Source organism: Citrus clementina, unplaced genomic scaffold, assembly GCF_000493195.1.
Source record: "Citrus clementina cultivar Clemenules unplaced genomic scaffold, Citrus_clementina_v1.0 scaffold_6, whole genome shotgun sequence".
Classification (NCBI taxonomy): domain Eukaryota; kingdom Viridiplantae; phylum Streptophyta; class Magnoliopsida; order Sapindales; family Rutaceae; genus Citrus; species Citrus x clementina.
Window position 1 is genome coordinate 13,466,810 of NW_006262139.1, and position 21,328 is coordinate 13,488,137.

Consider the following 21,328-nt stretch of genomic DNA (forward strand, 5'->3'; position numbering starts at 1 on the left):
AGAGAAATTTTAGAATATATCAAAAATATCTTGCTGATAACTCTATAAAATGAGAGTTATCCTGACACTATTAGACTTAAATCAAGATTACTTAGAGAGTAAGTGATATTTTTTTAATTGCATTTTAGTTATATTTAGCATGAATATCCATTTTAGTTTATTTTTAATAAATTACGTTGTTTTATAATAATTTGTGTGCTTAGATCGTATGTATAATTGTAGGTGATCGGAAACTCAAATTTCAAGGGAGGAATGCTGCTACAATAGGCTTGCAAAAATAAAGAAAGAACATGGTTATAGAAGAATTGAAACAAGTCTAAAATAGTGCAGGTGCTGAAGCCATTACTATAACACTGTTGCTATAGTAATTCTGGAGCATTGATAAAGAAGATTTCACGCAAAATACTTAGAAGATTGCGATATGGAGTTTCCTAAAATGGAAGATATGCGCCCTAGACTTTTGGTTGCTCTAATTCTAAGATATAGAAGGAGCCACACTCAAAGAAAAGAAGAGAGTCGTCACCCAAGGAGAAAAACCGCAAAGAAACAAAAGAAAAACATAATTCAAGAGAGAGATTGAAGGCTGCACTAGCGAAGAAAACACATAGATCCATTGAAAATCAGTCATTCTTGTTCTTTTCTTGTTTTTATTTATTCACGGGGATGTATTTCGTGGCTAAAACTCTTTTATTTATTTTTCTTTCGCAAATCATGAAATAAATTTGATTGTAGTTGAGTTATGAATGATCTTAATGGGTGTTTGACTGACATATTCGTGGTAATCTGTATTTGCTGCAGCAGTTTATCTTAATTGTATTTATTTTCTACGTCATGTTGCTTTGCCGCTCGTTGTGGCAGTTGCTGTAATTGAAAATTGAAATAAGGTTATCAATAGCATTAAATACCCACCGCATGATTGATGATTTTCAACATAATTCGTAACCAATAATGATTTTTGTAATGGTAGTATGGCACCCACTAGGGATGACAATAAAATTCGGATTCGGCCCGCATCCGCAAGGATCCGGAAGATCCGGATCCAAAAAAATTCGGATCCCATGTTAAAAAATGCGGATCCGGATGTAAGAAATTAAAATCTGCACGAATTCGGATCCGGATTGAGATACAAGTGCATCTGGAAAGTCGGATATCCGGATCCGATTAATTTTTATATTAAATTAAAAAATATATATTAACTTACTTAAAAACAAATTTAACCCAACTCTCACATTCACACACACGCTCACAACACTTTACCAGCAGCCACAACCCACAAATCCCTAACACCCAAATCCCCCAAATTCCGTAGGATGTCGTCGTCTGCCTCACGGCCTCGCCTAAGCCTCGTGTCCAAGCCTCGATCTGAGTCGGTTGCTGTCGCTACGTGCTGCACGCCTCGATCTGAGTCAGTTGCTGCCACTACATGCTCGATCTGAGTTAGTTGTTGCCGCTACACGCTCGACCTGAGTTAGTTGCTACTGCGCCTCGCCTCGCTGCGTGCTACACGCCTCGATTAGGTTTTAATTTGAAAAAAGTGTTGAATTTTTAAATTATATTTAAATTATTAAATTTAATTTTTGTTGATCCGGATATTCGGTATATCCGCCTGCAATCCAGACGAATATTACCCACATCTGGATCCGCAAAAAAAAATTTCCGGATACGAATCCAAATCCAAATATAAAAATATCAATCCGGATATACCTGTATCCGAATTTTGCCATCCCCAGTACCCACTGCCCGTGCAATAATACATTGACCATTGATGCAATAAGGTATGGGGCCATGAAACTCATCCAATTCATTCATTCACGTGTCCTGCATTTATTATCTCCACTTCACCTTCTTCAACATTTATTGCCACCATCAAATTCCACAATGTTCGCCCTTGAAAGTTTTTATTATTCATGTTCAAGAGGGGTCCGCCTGTAATAAAGCGCTGCATAAGATACAGCGGAAGTTTAATTTTTTATTCTAAATTTATTGGCCGTTAGATTACTTTATAAGCAATCCAACGGCTTCGTAATTTTAGGCATAAAATAGGTCACCGAAACAGATGGTGGAACACTGGAATCGGCAAATATCCTGGTAATTATCACTTTGCTCCCTCATCTTTTAACTAAATATTAAAGACTTCATTTAATTTAGACGACTATCAAAGACCCCCTAACATAATAATATATTTTAAAACATGTAATGTTGTAAATAACGTGAATAATATTTATATTAGTGTAAACTATATTAATTATAAATCAATGCAATCATTTTTAATAATGAAATTGATCATAAACAACTTATATCATTGTTTATTATGACATTATAAATCTACAAATGTTTTGCAATATAAAAATTAGTGAGACCTCTTTAATTTTTTTTCTTTTGCAAATTTTTGCCTATTTGGTCAACTCTATATTATTGATAGTACCAAGTATTGTCATTACTCAAAATATTTTTGTTTTCAATATTATTTGTACTAGTGACTAATATAAATAGTACAATTTAGTTCTGGATATGGGTAACTATAAGATGAAAAATCTTATTAAAAATATTTCACACAAATTTCTAAGAAATTCATTAAATTACTTTTTATGGTCTCATTTACTCACTAATTTGAAGTCACAAAAAATTCTATGAATTGTTATAGGAGCTTATACATGATTACATGTAATGTTAATATTTAATGATATTGTTTTATTACTAGTATTATGATTAATGATACTATAACTCTTAATATCCATTACTAATGTTGTTAATAAGTATCTTTGTTAGCCTTACTATTATTATTGGTAAATTGAACACATATATGATAATTTTATCAATATCACTTTTCTTTTAATCAAAATGAGCGTATGTTCTAAATATAACAACATTTTATCGTAATAAACTTTTTAATAATTTATTGAGAAATGTTGCTAATTATCATTGTAAATTATTGTCGACATTATATTATAAAAGCTAAATAATTAATAATGTAACTATAATATTACATTGTTATTTAAAATAAAGTATGTATCTCTTTGTATATTTATGGGAGTAGGTTTTTGAGTTAATATTCGGTGGATCGTTGGACTTTACCATAAAGTGCATGTATACAGATTATCAAATACCATTAAATTATAGTTTATAATGTACATATAAATTGTAAATTTAAAAATATTATATAATATATTACTCTAAATAGTATTCAATTAATTTTTTTTATTTTGATATAACACTAAAAGAATTTTGCTTCATCTAGGCAGGAAAACTACTGCCTAAATGAAAACATATTTACCCATTTTCACAATTTTTAATTCTAATAATTTTTGTATATTATTTAAATTTTCATATTTTATATTATTATTCTTGATACTTTTTTTTCAAAATAACTTTATTTATTGTTCAGAAACCTAAAAAGAAAATATAAAATTTATTTTTTAAAATTTCATCAAAAAACATATCCTTTAGGCCTAAGGTTTCGTTTGTCGCTTCATACATTAAAATATATATTTTTTAATCATTATTAATTTTTTTCATGATTAATGTTCTTAATTTTTTTCTTGTCTTGTTAAAGTTTTGTAATTAACTTAAATTGTATAACATTTTGAATTGTCATTTCATTTTTTTATAAGTCTTTTTTTTTAATGTTTTATGCTTCCAATATAGAATGATTGGCAAGGGAAAATATTGCAAAGCATTTGACGCAGAAACTGCTATTGGCATCCTCTCAAGTGGTTGAATCCAAGTAAGGCTGGTGAGCAGCCCAAGCTTCAGCTGGCTGTCTCCAGATCAAAGGGGAAATAGAAATAATAAAATTAGTTTTCTATAATCCCTTGGGATTATTTTATCTTTTTTTCTCTAATGGTGCATAGTTGAGTAGTGAACAAGAATTGGCATTGGTTGTAAATGAACTTTTTTTTTAATTTGTTCTCCAAAAGAAAGATGGTGTAGAAATAATTTCTCTTAAAAATTATAGCATTGAATTTTTCTATTAGAGAAAATTAATTTTAATATTTAATATATTTTCTTTTTCCTTGATTGCAATGATTTTCTAATGTGTTTATAAAATTATTGTTTAATTTGAGTTACTTTTATTGTGTTTAATGTACTTGGTAAAGATAAATTAATGGCGACTTAATAGAACTGGATTTAAGTCAATGTTACTTTGTCAATCTTAAGCTAAAGATTGATGAGAGATTAAAGAAATAATTTTTAAAACTAAATATAATGATGAAAATTATATGTTGCACAATTGTTTTTAAAAAAATCTAAGCACAATTATGTAAAATAATAAAATGAGCATTAATATGTAAAAGATCAAAAGTTTAAAGTATACATACGATTAAATTCAAGAAATACCATGAAGTAACAAAGACCGTTGGGAGCCGGGGGGGAGGGGAGTGGACTTATACAAATTCATAGTGTTGAAAAAAATTGAGGGTTGCAACAATGATTTTTCAAAATTATATTGTAAGTTGATATTTATTAAAAAAAAGCGGGGTCAAACGTAATTTACCTCAATATTTTAATGTTTTACTATAATAAAATGCGACTCGTAACAACCACCTAAAATGTTGGCATACGTAAAAACATTTGGAATATAAAACCAAAAAAATGGTGGAAGTAACTATTAAAGAGCTGAACCCATAAATTGGAACGACTTACTGATGATTTGGTAAATTTCAATGGGAATTAGAGACATGAAAAATAAACTTGAAACACACACCTACATGTTGGAATTCAATAAAAAGTCTTGGTATATAGAACCAAAAAATAGTGGGAAAAAAGTGGGAGAGTTAACCTGAAAGTTGGAATTACACAACGATAATTTGATAAATTCCAATGGGAAATAGGGACTAAGAATTGAATTTGAAACTTTCACCCAAAATGTTGGAATTCATTAAAAAAAACCTGGAATATATAACTAAAAGGTACTGGAAATAAAAGTTGAAGAACTTAACACAAAAGTTGGAATAACTTATTAACAATTTGATAAATTCTAATGACAAGTTGGAATCTAAAAAATAAACTTGAAACTTCTATTCAAAATATTGGAATTCATTAAAAAAAGTAGAAATATAGAACCAAAAAGTGGTGGGAACAAGAGTTGAAGAACATAACGCAAAATTGGAAACGGCTCACCCACAATTTGATAAATTCCAACTATAAGTAGGGATCCAAAAAGTGAAATTGAAACATACACCCGAAATTTTAAAATTCAATAAAAAAAGTAGAAATATAAAACAAAAAACTAGTAGGAAAAAGAGTTGATGAATTTAACCGAAAAGTACGAACAATTTACCAGGAATTTGATAAATTTCAACAGGAAGTAGGGATATAAGAAGTGAACTTGAAACATCCACCCAAAATATTGAAATTTAATAAAAAGAGAAGGAATAAATAACCAAAAAGTAGTGGGAATATGAATTGAAGAGCCTAACCCAAAACTTGGAATAACTTAGCAAGAAATCGATATATTTTAAAGAGAAGTAGGGATCTAAAAATGAACTTAAAATATCCATCCAAAATATTGAAATTCCATAAAAAGAGTAGAAACATAAAAGGAAAAACTGGTGGTAATAACAGTTGATAACTTTAACCTAAAAGTCGGAATAACCTAACAAAGAAATTGATAAATTTTAACAGGAAATGGGGATCTAAAAAGTGAACTTGAAACTCTCACCCAAAATATTAGAATTCAATAAAAAGAATAGGAATATAGAATCAAAAAGTAGTGGCAACAAGAGTTGATGAACTCAACTCAAAAATTGGAATAATGGACTAAGAATTTGATAAATTCCAATACGAAGTAGGGCTCTAAAAGTAAACTAGAAATATCTACCGAAAATGTTGAAACTCTATAAAAATAGTTGGAATCTAGGACTTAAAAGTGGTGGGAAAATGAGTTGGAATAACTTACCAGAAATTAGATAAAGGCTAATGGAATGTAGGAATGTTGAAAGTAAACTTAAAATATCCACGTAAAAAGTTGGAATTTAATGAAAAAAGTGAAAATATAGAACCAAAAACTGGTGGAAAAATGAGTTGAAATAACTTACCAAAATTTAGATAAATCGTAACAAAAAAATAGGAATTTGAAAAGTAAACTCGAAACATGCACTATAAATATTGAAATGTGACAAAATAAGTGGGAATATAGTTATTTTGTGACTTGTTTATAATACTTGTATAGTTTCTTGTACTATTTATAAATTTAAAATTATTATATTCTTTTGCTTCATTTAATTACAATTTTATCTTTTTTTCCCTATTTTTTTCATATTTTTTTCGCATTAAAAACAAATTAAAATGTAATATTTATTATGTTAACCGGTTAAAAACCGGTTGTACTGGTTGCGTGCATGCGCTGTATGAGATACAGCGCTGCACTGTAGGTTGACTCGTTAAAGAGATTGTTCTGCTTGGGCCTCTTGGCCCTAGCTAATGCATAATCATCAAATCATTGGCATGGAAAAGTCTTTTGGTACACAGACAATTTTGCATATGTTGATCATTTAATAGAACTTTTATCATTATATCTAACTATTCCTACGATACAATATTTCATTGGATATGAACATATATGTCTTGCCGAGAGTATACATAAAGCTTATATTTATTTTTACTACCGTTCAATAAAATCATGCTATTTATACAATCATCAAAAAAACAATATGTAATTTTTTTAGGAGAAATTTTTATTGAAGTAATTTTGGGATAAGAACATTTCGGTTCAGTAGTTTCCAATGTTATTTTTCAAGTACGGATGTAGCTCGTCCAATTACATCAAATAGGTCCATGATTCCTCCCAAGTTTTGTTTTGTTCTTCTTCTTTTAATATCACATTACCACAATCTCTTAATCAATTCTATAATGGCAAAATTTAAATATTTTGTTTGGATTTAGAATAAATGGAACCTATTTTTGAATGATTAAAAGAAAATTAACCTCACAAATACACATAAGTAAACTCAAACTTTGTGGAAAGAGAATTAATTTACTATTAGGTTATTGGATGGTTCTCTTGACCCTTAATTTTTTAAGAAAAAAAAAGGAGATTAAGGCCCTAACCCCATTTGAGAAGTATCTAAATGCTCTTTACTCTGTAATAGTTTTGGCATAGTCTTACATTCTTAAAATTCATTCAAATGGAGAAGTTAGTGGACTAATTTAAAAAAAAAATAAAGATCTAAAGTTATTAACCGTTTTCTAATTTTCTATTAAGAAATTTTTTGCTGGAATATGGAAACCTATAAGCAATTGCGAATGTATTGACCGCAATTTGCAAAACTCGGTGACTCTGGAATGATCTCTCCGCGTACGCGTGAGTGCGTGTCGGTATAAATATGAAGGACTTATCACATTGCCCACATTGACGACCCACCCCAACAATTAGGTTACATGCCTCTTTCGTCATAAAAGATTATCAATTCTTAATTAATTTGGCTCTTTTCTGCCGTCCAAAAAATCTTAATTTCCCAATGTTAGATTTGAATTGATTGAAGAGTTTGAAACTATTGGCACCTCTTTAATAACTTCTTAAAACTCTTTTCTTAACGCCACCCATTTAATAATTAGAATAAGTTAAACTTTTTGTTTGCACCTATTTTTATTACTTAAATACCCTTGTTTTCATTTTCTTCTTTACTAAAATCCCACATTTTTCGTTGTATAAGTGTGCAATATCATAATATGGTCTTCTTTCTTTTGAATTTTATTTATTAAAAAATTTCATTAAAATTTGAAAATAAACCCACATTATTATCTATAATTTGTCTATCTATATTTTTCACTACTTAAACCCATATGATTTTAAAAAAAAATTATTTTATCAAATTATTATGAGTAATTTTCCTAATGATAAAAGTGGAGTGGTTATAGAAAATTTATTAACCAGTTAACTAAAACTAAATATTGAAGTAAGTAAACTTGTAGATTTTATAATGAATTATTAGATGTTCTTGGTTTTTGCAAAAAAACATAATCAGCATTAAAGAGATGATTGTTATTCTTTTATATGCTTATAATCATGACTTAAGTAGTAAATATAAAGAAGGGATTTTAAAGGGTGACAATAACTCCACTCTTGATTGAATTTAATTTTTTGATCACGGAATGCAAAAATTTCTTTTTTTTTTTCAAAATACATGGGGTATACTAAGGATAAAATTATGTTCTAATCATGGTATCGTAATCCTCTTTTATTTTCTATGATTCAACCCTTTATTTTCTTTCTTATTAATTTATTTATAAGGACAACGATAATTTTATTTTTCCATTCTTCTACCCTTCTTCTCCATATTCTACCCAATTTTCTCTGTTTAATCATTAATCAACCACTAGTGATGAACCTCTTATGATTAAAAAAACAGTATTAATCAACCAATTATAATTAACAACATCCAACTTCTTTGCAACTATTGGTTCGTTCCCTTAATTGCAAGAGCTTGATCATTAACATTTATTTTTACTCCGTACAACATTGATAATGCCAAAATTGACCTTACCTAAATAAGACTATTTTTTTTTCTTTTAACACCTATAAAAGTATTTAAACATATGTAGCTAATTTTTATGTCGACACATTTATTAACAACACTGTTAGTACCAAAATTGCATTAGCTAAATAAGACTATTTTTTTTTTCCAAACATCCATAAAAATACTTATCAAACATTTAGGCTTTAGCTAATTCCTATGTTGACACATTTATTAGTCTACAAAATGCCTTCGTTTAGAGTAGTTGCGAAAACTATTATGATTTTTTGTTTTAATTTTCTAAATCAAATCCATTTTTCTCCAGTTTTTTTTTTCTCCGGTAGCCATTTGCCCATACTTATGTTTTGCCCCCATCCACCCCTCCCCCCCAAAAAAAAGTCAACAACACAATTCTTCTAATGATCGATTGATTTTTTTTATTTTGCCCCTTAATTTCCTTCTTTTTTTAAATTGCACCATGCTATTTTCTTGCACTGATATTGTTGCTTCTTTTTTTTATTCATTTTCTTTTATTTCTACTTTAACTGCAAAACTACTTTTTTTGGTAAATAATTAATTTGTTGAATTTTTTCTATTGTAAGGAAAAATGTGGCAAGTCAAATAATGAGAGCATGAAAGGATGTGAGCATGAGACCGTGAGAACATTTAAGCATGTAAGCATGAGGGCACGTGAGCATGGGAGCATATGAGTATGTGAGCATGAGATAATGAGAGCATGTAAGCATGACAACAGAAGAGCATGTGAGCATGCTAGTTCAGTAGAAAGTTTAATAAGTCAATTAAACATAACTATATACGAGCATGAGAGTATATGATCATGAGATAATGAAAAACATGTTAGCATGAGAGCATGCAAGCTCAGTAGGAAACTAATAAATCAATTAAGCATGTTACATGAAAGCATGAGACCATGAGAGCACGTGATCATGAGAGCATGTGACCATGGGATCACGAGAGCACGCGAGCATGTACCAGAGCATGAGAGCATACAAGCTCAGTAAAAAGCTTAATAAGTCAATTAAGTACAACTACACTCAGTAGGAAGTTTAATAAGTCAATTAAGCACAGCTACACTCAGTAAGAAGCTTAATAAGTCAATTAAACACAGTTACATAAGAGCATACAAGCTCAGTAAGAAGCTTAATAAGTTAATTAAGCTCAATTAAATGAAAGCATAAAGTCAAATGAGCAGAACTGTTAGAGAGAATGATTGCAACACAACATTGTGAAAACTAGGCACCAATAGCACAAGAGCGCTACCATGGGAAATGAGTTTAACTAAAAAACCCCAGCTGGTGAATCTAATAACTAGGCACCAATAGTTGGAAACATTATCAAAGCCTAGTAAAAGAAATTAGAAGCTCTTGAAGCACAAAGCGAGATAAAAAAGGAGATAGATGTTGGAGATAAGTATTGATATTAGATAAAACTTAATCTAAGAAGGAGATAAATATTGATGTTAGATAAAAGTTTAAGTGATAAAGATGATCAACAAGAGGAATTATCGAGGAATCGAGATATAAATTTTATTATAAATAGAGAATCCATGATGCATAGAGGTATAAGAGTAAATAGTTAGACCAAAAAAAATAAAAAAAAAAGAGCTTCATTGTAATTCTTATTTAATAGTGAACATTACTCTTTCTATACCCATAGATATAGCTAAGTGTTAAACCACATAAATTCTCTATGTTTTTTTTTCTTATATCATCACATTATTTAATTCTCTAGTTGATTAGAAATTAGCGTCAACATTTAAAAAAAAAAGCAATGCCCTTAATTGCAAATCACATTTGGGTATTTTGTAATTAAAATTTTTGATAAAATATTAGTTTGCAGAGTATTTTGTAGGGTGAAAATACTCTCATCCAATTTTTAATTATCTAATTATTTATTAATTTGAAATAGTCCAAATTTATTGAAACGTTTTATTATTTATAATTTCAGTACACAACAAGGGCTGCAATGTTAATAACCAATTTAACGCATCCACCTGCTAAAACTACTGTTCCATAAAATCTAATGGTGACAACACAAACACCAAAAAAAAAAAAAATTTGGGGGTATTTTACAACAGTTGTAGGGTAGTTAGACCGGTCTACTAATAGTTTAAATACATGTACTTTTACTACAAATTAAATATGAGTATAATTGGAAAATTTATATTTACTGGACATGAGGCCTTCACCCTTATATTTAAGAAAATATAAATGCTTCTAATAATATTAGAGAAAGTATATTTATTATTGCTCATAATTGCAAGAGAAGATTCTTATTAAATGCAGGTTTAGTATAACTTATTTAATGATCATAAGTGATTATGTAATTTCTAAATTTTTTAAAATTTTTTTTGTATTGTCTAGCAGTACTTTGAGAGGAGTTTTGGAGATTAAGTACCTATTTGCTATGATTTATCTAATGGTCATAAATACTTATGTAATTCCACAAGCTCTTTTTAAATTTTTCGCTTATTTAATTATTTTTTTAGTAGAGCTTTTGAAGATTAAATGAGCTATATTGAGCTTGAATTTTAGGTTTTTGAGACTAGATGTTTAATTTTATTTTTAAATTATATATCATATAGTTCAGCCTCTTTTTTAAAATGTTAAAATACCTAAAATGTCATTTACTTATTTGTCAAACATATTTCATTCCTTTCATAACATATTTTTAAAAAAGCTTACCAATTAAAATAATTTTATAATTTCAATAAAAGCTCTTGTTGACAACCAATTTTTTTTTCTTTTTTGGTAAAAACTTTATTTATAAAAGCTTTAAATAACCTTATTTGAAAAGTTATACTAAAAAGAGTCCAAATAACCTACTATACCTCTATTAACAACTCAAATTCTGAGCTTTTGAAAGTAGATCTTAAAAAGCATTTTTTAATAGTTAAATTATCTAAAATATTCTTTATTTGTTACACAATATTATTTCATTTATTTCATAATATAATTTTAGAAAAATTATCAATTGAAAATAATTTTTTTATATTTTTTAATAAAAATTCTCTTTGATAACTAAATAATTAAAAAAAATTTAATAAAAACTCTAATTTTTAAGAAACTTTGAATTGAAAGGAGAAGCCTTAGGAGTTAGGAGGGTGGAAATATCAACTGAAACATGCAAAACATGAGATTTGATGATAATCAAAGTCAAATCATCTATTTAAGCTGGAACAAATTGGATGGCGTAAATAATCGGTGAGGGGAGGTGGGTATAATTAATGAGAATGACTAAAATTAAAAATTTAATTTAATTAACATAGTTGTATTGTCGGCTATTTATGATTGGTTTTTGTAGTTTGTTTGGTAAACACTAGCTGCTTAATTTGAAAGTTAAATTGATTTGATTTTACATTTATATAGTGAAAAATCTATTATATCTTTACTAAATTTGCCAAAATTATTATTTAAAAATTATATTTACTACGTAATAATAACTTTTATTTCATAATTATAATTTTTTTTTATAACAGTTGTGGTTTAAAAGTTACAACACCTCAATCCAAACAGGACCTTGGATATTTGCCCTTTTCACACATTGGCAAAAATTCAGTGCGTAAACAATAAAAGAAAAGAATTTTTTGTTGGGAGTACAGAATGTATGTTTAGTGTTTACCACTTACCTTAACTATTGCATAATATTGGCATCAAGTACCAAAATTAGTACTTAGCCTTAGAACTCTGCAACACATACTTTTAAAATAAAGAAAATTGAGGGCATGTTTGGAATTGCTGTAATTTAAAGAATAATTTGTTTATACTCTGATGAAAAAATAACCAATTATACGATACAACAATTAGGAGTTTGGTTAATTTTATTGTTAAAGGTGCTATAAGCGTCAAAAACACTTTGTATGCATTTAGTTATTAAAATGTTTTGATGCGATATAATGACCATAAGAAACAAAGAATAAATTGCTCACACACATTTTTTTTAAAATTTTTCTAACACTCAAATTTGTACAATATGAAAAAGTAAACCACTAATTGAAAATTCTTTGAACTTTATAATTCATAGGAATATGTTAATGAACATATATATGTTAATGAACATAAAAATATGCATCAACTACAATTATCCTGGTAAATCATATCATAAATTGCTTTTAAAAGAAACCCTACTACCTCTTTAATCATGGAGCTTGGGACAATGTAGCCATTTTTAATGATATTAAAACAAGGTCTGAGGAAATCCATCATACTGTTACCATGCCTCTTCTTATGGGAAACATACGTGTTGAAAAATGGATTGGATGGACTCCTCCTACCTCGCCTTGGTGCAAACTAAACACCGATGGAACTAGGAAGCAATCTGGAGCAGCGAGTGCTCTACTTCGAGACCAGAATGGCAGATGGATTATTGGCTTTGGCATGAATATAGGCATGTGTTCAGTTATAATGGCGGAACTTTGGGGTCTTTATCAAGGACTGTGCATGGCCTGGCAGCAAGGATGTCGTTGGATATCTGTTGAAGTGGATAGCCTTGTGTCACACAACTAGTCTCAAATCCAGTGGCTCACACATATGAATATGCCCCTCTCCTTCAAGCCATAAAGGATCTCATCAAGCAAGGTTGGTGTTGGGGAAAAATCAGGTTTTTAAATTTATATAAAACCTTTTGAAGATCGCTCTCATATAATATATAAGAATTCGTATTCTAGAAATCGTACCTTGAAAATCCGAGTTGGCTTTTTCCGCTGAAGTGATTTAGGCTCCTAGATCACGATCCCCCACCACCACTCCTGTTAGATCACGATCCGTCACCACCACGCTTGTTAGATCACGAATTGTCACCAATGATCTTCCAGGTTATGACTCAGGTTCGATCTGCACTTGACGTGTGGGCGCCTTTATCACTACCAAAGCAACTAGCATGAGAAAATTTTTCTCTCAACAATAGAGAGAAAAATCTTATTCTCCGATCTGTATAAAGTGGCTTCACTCTTTTTCTTTAGAGAAAAATAAGCCTTTTATATCACCCTTTAGTGAAAACCCTAGGCTCCAAATAATTCAAAAACCAAAACCCACGTTATTTGCTTTTTCAATAGGGGACCCACCTTGTAAAATAACATAAGGCCCCTTATACAAAAGCTAATTAAATGGAGCCTCCCACTAAATGATATATTTAGGCTTTTGACCCAAATAGCTAGTTATCTTACTTATTAGTCCAGTAGTGGTGCAGTCAATTAAATGAGCTAACCCGGGGATCATTTGGGAACATACAATAGTGGCTACAATAATTAGGCATGTAATTAAACTAGCCCAATTATTTAATTCCAAATCTACTCCACTAAAAGATTGGAACTGACTTCCATAATTGTATGCTCGAATAATAATTCGTCCCAAGCCACATTGATTTCTTTACTGCACAATCCTTTGTACCACATCGTTAATTAAATTGATATCTCAACTGTCCAATCAATTTAATAACATCTTATTCCTTGATCCTTACTGGTTTTCTCTAATGATCATTTTCAACATACTAAATATGTTGACACACTCTGGCCAGAGAATTCTATGATCAAGTGCCGAAACCCCATCAAGAGATGTGTTGTACAAATTCTATATTGTTAATCTATAACTCCAATACTCATAATTGCTCCCACCAAGATACCGGGTAATCTTGACCACAAGGATGTGTCGTGCCCATTGGTAACTCAAATGGAATAACAATTACAATCATGAAATCATAATTAACTCAAGATTAAGATTACAGTAAAATCAACGCCTATGAGATTTAATAAGTCTGACAGTTATTACAAAGTTAATTAAATCTCATATGTGATCCTGTTCAATGTAGTTGTACTACATCAATAAATTCATACATGATTAAGACAAATCATTCAATGAATTTATTACAGTCTATACCTAAATAAAGTGCCCAACTTTATTTATCAACTGCGAACTAAATTTATTTAATCATAAGATAACTTGTATTTATGTCTTCTGTGAATCCACATGGTGATCACATAAATACATATAATATGATTAAATGGACTTTAATACAAGTATTAATGCAATTAAGATATTTGAATAAAATAGCTCATTTATTTTATTAATCAGAAAAATAGTTTATTACAATTAAATAAACACATATGCTTTTAAAGAGCATATTTTCCCAACAGTTGGCACATCACCGTTCGACATGTTTTTCGTGAAACAAATCATGCTATTGATTTCTTAGCGAATTATGCTCTCTCTGCTCCCTTGGGCTTTCATATTTTCTATAACCCCCCTCCTAGTTTGGCTTCAATTATCACTCGTGATATGTATGGGGTAGCTTATTCCCGTCTAATTTTATCCTAACCCTTTTAGAGACCCATTATATATATATAAAAAAAAAGCAACCCTACTACCTGGTGCTAAAATCGAGAAAGGATGATTGTCACTCCAACTCTAAACATACTTCTAATTTATTATTGTTTGTCACAAATGAAAGAGAAAAAGAAAATTAATTAAAAGGCAGGAACTTTTTAAAACACAAGAAGTACGAAAATAAAATTTTAAAAATGATGCCTCTCCGACGAAGCTACGGTGCCCCGGGTGCACGGTACCCTTATTTTTGATAAATTACTTTGCAGTCCCTCTTGTTTGTTGAAAAGTGAAAAAATTAGAAGTTTTGAAATTTTAATATATAAGTCCAAAATATTTCTACTATTTACACTTAAGAGTATATTTCGATTATTTATATTTGAATACTAAACCATAATTGATTATTATGAAATTTTTTAACATTGTCATTTGGTCATATTATTATTGATAAATTAAAATTTAATTATATATTTAAATGATTTATTATTGATTAAATAGATGTTATATTGTTTCTAAAAATTGTTTAATATTATTGATAAATTAATATATTTTATTTTATATTTAAATTATTTATTACAGATTAAATTAATATTATATTATTTTCAAAAGATAAAAAAATATTTTATGTATTAAAATTTGTTTTCAGGTTATTGGCCTTATATTGTCATTAATTTTAGTAGTAAATTAGATCAATTGATCAAAATATAAAATTTAAAAATTATGCAAAATTATTTGTCAAATTTTTAACTATTTTGCTTTTTTGAAACACAACGGGGATGTCAATGTTAAGAACCAAAGAGAATACATCCATGCCATTGAAACAAATTTTGCATTAAATCTAATGGGCAACTCATATATGGACAAAATGTGGGAGACCATGCACTAGGTGCACGGTAGCTGGACCTCTACTTTTGTCTCTCATCCCGTAATTTCTATCATATACTTTTCACCGAAAAATATTAGCTCAAAATAACAGCGAGAGTGGCACCGTGCTGCCACATGTATAAATAATGCAGCAGATTATATAGAAATTATAAATTTTAACACTGCTAATAGCCTAATAACAAATCAATTTCTTCATTATCTATGAGCACCGATCTGAACTTAGTACCTCTTGTTTCCGCTCAATAAATTTTACTAATTTAATTAACATACAATGACAGGAAACGAGAGGATATACTCCATTTACTAACTAGTCCTCGTAACAAAAATTACTCCTTCATTCACTACAAGGATTTATTACTCATACTTGAGAAACTTCTTCGTGTTTTGCCTAACTTTAGCACGTCGGGCCTAACCTTAACTACCGAAGGTAAAGACTTCATTCAAATTTGAGACAGAATTAATTCTTCATAGTGTACTAGAAAACATCACAAAATGTCACTGCAATTTAAGATCTGGAAAGAGATCTTAGATCAAAAACCTAATGACTTTATTTAACAGAAGAAAAGTACTAAAACAAATTTTTTTTAAAAAAAATCATAATAAATGAACATAAAACACAATAAACCCTATAGAAGTCATTCCTAGAAAATATTTCGTCAAAGAGCCTACACAAAAACCACGACCATAGGTCTATAAGAACCTCCTCGCACCACCATATCAAAACTCTATCGAATTAGAAAATAGGAATATGTGTGTGTGTGTGTGTGTGTGTATAAAAGGCAGCTGTATTATGCACTATGAAAGTCTAATAACTCGGCATCATCCAAGTGACAGTGTTTACATTCTCTGAGATGACCCCACAATAATGGTACAAGTGTGACTAGTTGAAAGGTCGTGGAAGCTATTAACAGCTTTTCACCAGCGATAATTAGTTAATGGAGCCACCTCCACATTGCACATGAAGCTTTCTATTTTCCCCAAGTCCCCACCTACAAACCTCCAAACACTCTCATAAATCCCTAATGCATTCCCCTCCTATTTATTAACCTTACACCAACTTTAGCAAAACGAAACAAAAGCAACACGGATTATTCTTTTTTTCCTTTTTTTTTTTGCCCTTTGTGAGCTAGCTAAAGAGGAAGTTTGAGGTTGTATTTATTAAAATATATTTTTCCTTTTTGTTGTATCTGAGTGATCTAAGCAGATGGGTATCGTCTCTTTGATAACAGGAAGGCCTGGCTCAAGTGGGTTTGGTTCAGCTTCAACTGCTGAGCAGGTTACTGATGGGATTGATGCAACCAATCTCACTGCTGTCATCACAGGTTAGCTTCTCTTATAGCTTTAGCCTTCAAAAGTGTTGAAAATTGATTAAAAAAAAGAGGAAAAAAGAAAGGTAGCTTCAAATTTGGTGGCTTAACCATCAAATTTGTTGACCAAATTTGTTGATCAAATTTGATGGCTAAGCCACCAATTTTTATCAAGGTTGGTGGGCTTGATTTTAGGCAAAATCTTGCCTATAAAAGGAAGCTCTCATTTAAGAGCTTGGTATCCTAAATCCCAGAGAAAGAATCCAAGTTTTGGTGAGAAATTAAGAGAGAGAAATATTCTTAAGCATGTAGTTATATTGAAGGAGCATTTGGCTCCTCAATATGGGTATTACGGGTTTACTTCGTTAAGGGATATTTCTCAGGATTATGTATTTGAGGCTTAGGTGAGAGAAAATTATTTCTGAGAGTGGTTGTAATAATTTTCCACACAGTGATTATTTTTCTCTGGTTGTCTCTCGACAACGGCCGTGGGTTTTCTCCGGATTTGGAGTTTTCCACGTAAATCTTGTGTTGTGTGATTGGTGTATTCTCCATTTAATTTTTCTATTAATTTGTTGCTTGATAAATTGCTTGGAGTGATCTTGGGAGGAAGCTCAATTTCCTAACAGTGGTATCAGAGCCATTGATTGAAGTTTTGGTGTCGGGGTACTGTTCACATAGACAGTATTATTCACGTATACGGTACTATTCACGTGAAGTAGTGAGAACCAATCCAAATAATCTGTGGTGAAGAGAATAGGAAGCAAATATGTCAGCAGCTGGTATTTTTCAAACTTGGTTAGAGTTTGATGTTGTTGAAAAATTAATGGGAGAATGATTTTATTGGCTTGTGGAGAATTCAAGTCAAAGGTGTATCCAATCTGGTATGCACAAAGATTTGAAGGTGTGGACAATTTTGGCACCTCAAGAAAATTGTCAAGAAGGCAGAGTGGGCTCGGCAAATTACTCCAGAATCAGTAAAGAAGATACTGATATTCTCACAGATGATGAGTTTCCTTTTAATAGGAGGTTGGGTTAGTTCTTTTGGCATGTAGATCTCCAAGTTGCCATGAAAGAGAACATGTTATGATCAGCGAGGTCCACAAGTTTGCACGCGGGCATTGGCTTGGTATAAATGCAAGGTGTGTGGTGGAAAAGTTTATGTCATGGCTGAACAATTCTCAAGGAAACCAAGCATGAGAATTGCACCATAAATTTCAGCAGGATATTTTGACATGTACCGAAAAAATTTTTAGAATGGTTGATTCTAAGTGGTATACTCTTTATGGTGGAGTATGATAATTCTCTATGTTGAGAATTATGACTGTTGGTGAAGACAGTGTGTTTGTAGTAGTGGCTATGAATTTTTTTTTAATCAAGGTGGAGATTGTTGAAAATTGATTAAAAAAAAGAGGAAAAAAGAAAGGTAGCTTCAAATTTGGTGGCTTAACCATCAAATTTGTTGACCAAATTTGTTGATCAAATTTGATGGCTAAGCCACCAATTTTTATCAAGGTTGGTGGGCTTGATTTTAGGCAAAATCTTGCCTATAAAAGGAAGCTCTCATTTAAGAGCTTGGTATCCTAAATCCCAGAGAAAGAATCCAAGTTTTGGTGAGAAATTAAGAGAGAGAAATATTCTTAAGCATGTAGTTATATTAAAGGAGCATTTGGCTCCTCAATATGGGTATTACAGGTTTACTTCGTTAAGGGATATTTCTCAGGATTATGTATTTGAGGCTTAGGTGAGAGAAAATTATTTCTGAGAGTGGTTGTAATAATTTTCCACACAGTGATTATTTTTCTCTGGTTGTCTCTCGACAACGGCCGTGGGTTTTCTCCGGATTTGGAGTTTTCCACGTAAATCTTGTGTTGTGTGATTGGTGTATTCTCCATTTAATTTTTCTATTAATTTGTTGCTTGATAAATTGCTTGGAGTGATCTTGGGAGGAAGCTCAATTTCCTAACAAAAAGTTCAACATTATGGTATTTGGTGGTTTCTTGGACACATGTGACTCTTTGCGTGCATCTTTCAATCAACTTATTGTTTTCTTTATTGTTAAATCTTTTTTTGTGGTGAAGAATATGGAACTTTTATTCAACTAATTTGTAATGCCGGCTCTACTACGTTAGTTGAGGCCTTTGGGGAAACTATGCATTAGGTTTTATTTATTTATTTGTCAAAGTAAAATTTTTAAATTAAAATTGTAGTTTAAAGCTTTCCTTTCTTGTTTCTTCACATGAAAAATCAATCCTTATGTGCCAAAAATAAAAATATATAATCGTTTACATTACGTTCTCATGCTCAAAATTATATATAATTCACAAAGGGATAAATGTGTCCTTTCATATTTTATTTAGGAATTTATTAGAAGAAGTATAATTTAAGAATTTATGTAAGCAAATGTTTATTAATATAAGTTTTAGTATTTTGATTGAATTTTTCAAATATAAGAAAATGGGATCTTTAACTGCATCCGTTGAGGCACATACTTGCCTGGGCTTTTGGCCGATCATGCAAATTTGGATCCATATCCCACTGACGTTTGTGTTATGCCTCCCAGCCCCAATCTAACCCATTAACTAGTAAATAATAAAACAGGATTAGAGCTATTAGCACCCCTACATTATTCTCATAAAACCTCACTTTAAATAAAATTACAATTAAGGATAATTGAAAATTAAACACATATAAATTTTTTTTCCCAGCAAATTAGTTAATTCATAATCAATATTTTTCAAAAAAAAAATCTATATGTTACTTCCTATCTAATTAAAATAAATTGTATAAATTTAGAATAATTTATTGTTCTCTTTTGATTTCTTATTGATTAAATATTTTATACTTAAAATTGCTTTGAAATTATAATTTGAAATATGTGTTATTTCAACCAATGATTAATACTAAAAAACTTATCACCCATACAACTTTTTAATTTGTGTGTAGAGTAATAATAAAATTGAAAATAATTAAAAAAATAGCACAATAATACTTTGAGTTTTAACAATAAAATAAATCAAATGAAAAATGAGAATTTAAAAAAGTGTATCTAAAAAAATGAGTATTTTCGGAAATAAAATAAATATAGTTTAAAAAAGGGGTTCAATGAGAAAATCAGAGGGGTGCCAATAGTCCAACAGTCCAACTCATAAAACAGAGGGAGAAGTATAGGCTTGTTTCGTCATTGTCTTTGGCCAATCATTTTCCGTTTTGCGAAAATAATAAAATGAAAAACATGTTCTGTAGAACACTTTCTACACATCGTTTTTCATTTGATAGAAATTGATGGTATCCATTTTCTACTTTTTGTTGAGAAAAGCAGACAAGGATTAATTGTCGTTTCAATTTTACTGCATCGGAAATTGGACAAAGTCTCCACAAACTTTTTGGTTTTACTTCATCATACTTGCTATGCCCCATATGTCTTCCTTTTTTATTTAAAATCTCACAGCAATTAGAAAAATAATATATGGGTCCAAATATCTTTTATTTTATAATTGCTTCACACAAATTTTACAATTTTTATTTTAAACACTACTTTTAAAACACGTTACTAAAACGCGTTTTTATATTCACCAAAAATTAGTAATTTTTTATTATTAAAAAAATACAAAAACACTATTTGAAAAATACTGTCAAATGCACCCTTAACTTGTCAATCAAATTTATAATTCAAAAGTAATTTTCAAAAATTGAGTGTGTTTGGTATTATTTTTTAATTGGTGTTTTATATACTACTTCAAAAAAAAAACATTCTTGATGTGACATTTTTTAAATTAAAAATATGTTGAATGGTTTGTTAGGGATGATAATGGGGTGGGGTGGTGTGGGGGTGGAGAGGCCCATTCCATTTCCCACTTTATTAAAAATTTCGTCTCAATTTTCTACCCTATTCCTCAATAATTTTAGTGGGGTGGGGAGGGGAAATCCCTATGTGGGAAATGATTTCTCCATCTTCACCCCATTCTCAATTTATTTATTTTATAGTAAATATAGATACATGATTTCAAAAAATTAAAAATTAAAAACTTAAATAAAATTATTACCATATTATAAAGTATTTAAATTATTTAAAAAATCTCCAAATGTTTGAAATAATATCTTAAAATGATATAAAATTTTTAAAAAAAATGTTTGAAGAGAACATTATCTTAAGAGAAAAAAAAAACATAACAATATTTTAGGGTTGAAAAAAAATTATATTGTAGAATTTTCTAAGTTATACCTATTATATAAAGTAAAAAGAAAAAGAAAATTTATTAACTAACATTGTAATTCATAAAGAAAAAATTATTAAATAAAAATTAGAAAAAATATTCATATATAATGGGGGATTTGGGGT

General features: G+C 29.8%; 1 protein-coding gene across 1 annotated transcript in view; it reads left to right on the forward strand.

The window, feature by feature from the left end:
- Positions 1-16,883: 16,883 nt before the first annotated feature.
- LOC18040029 (short-chain dehydrogenase TIC 32, chloroplastic) overlaps positions 16,884-21,328 on the forward strand; it is a 6,605-nt gene continuing 2,160 nt past the window's right edge. Inside the window, exon 1 of the mRNA XM_006428990.2 lies at positions 16,884-17,001. Coding sequence (XP_006429053.2) covers positions 16,884-17,001 — 118 coding nt within the window. The remainder of the gene's footprint in view (positions 17,002-21,328) is intronic.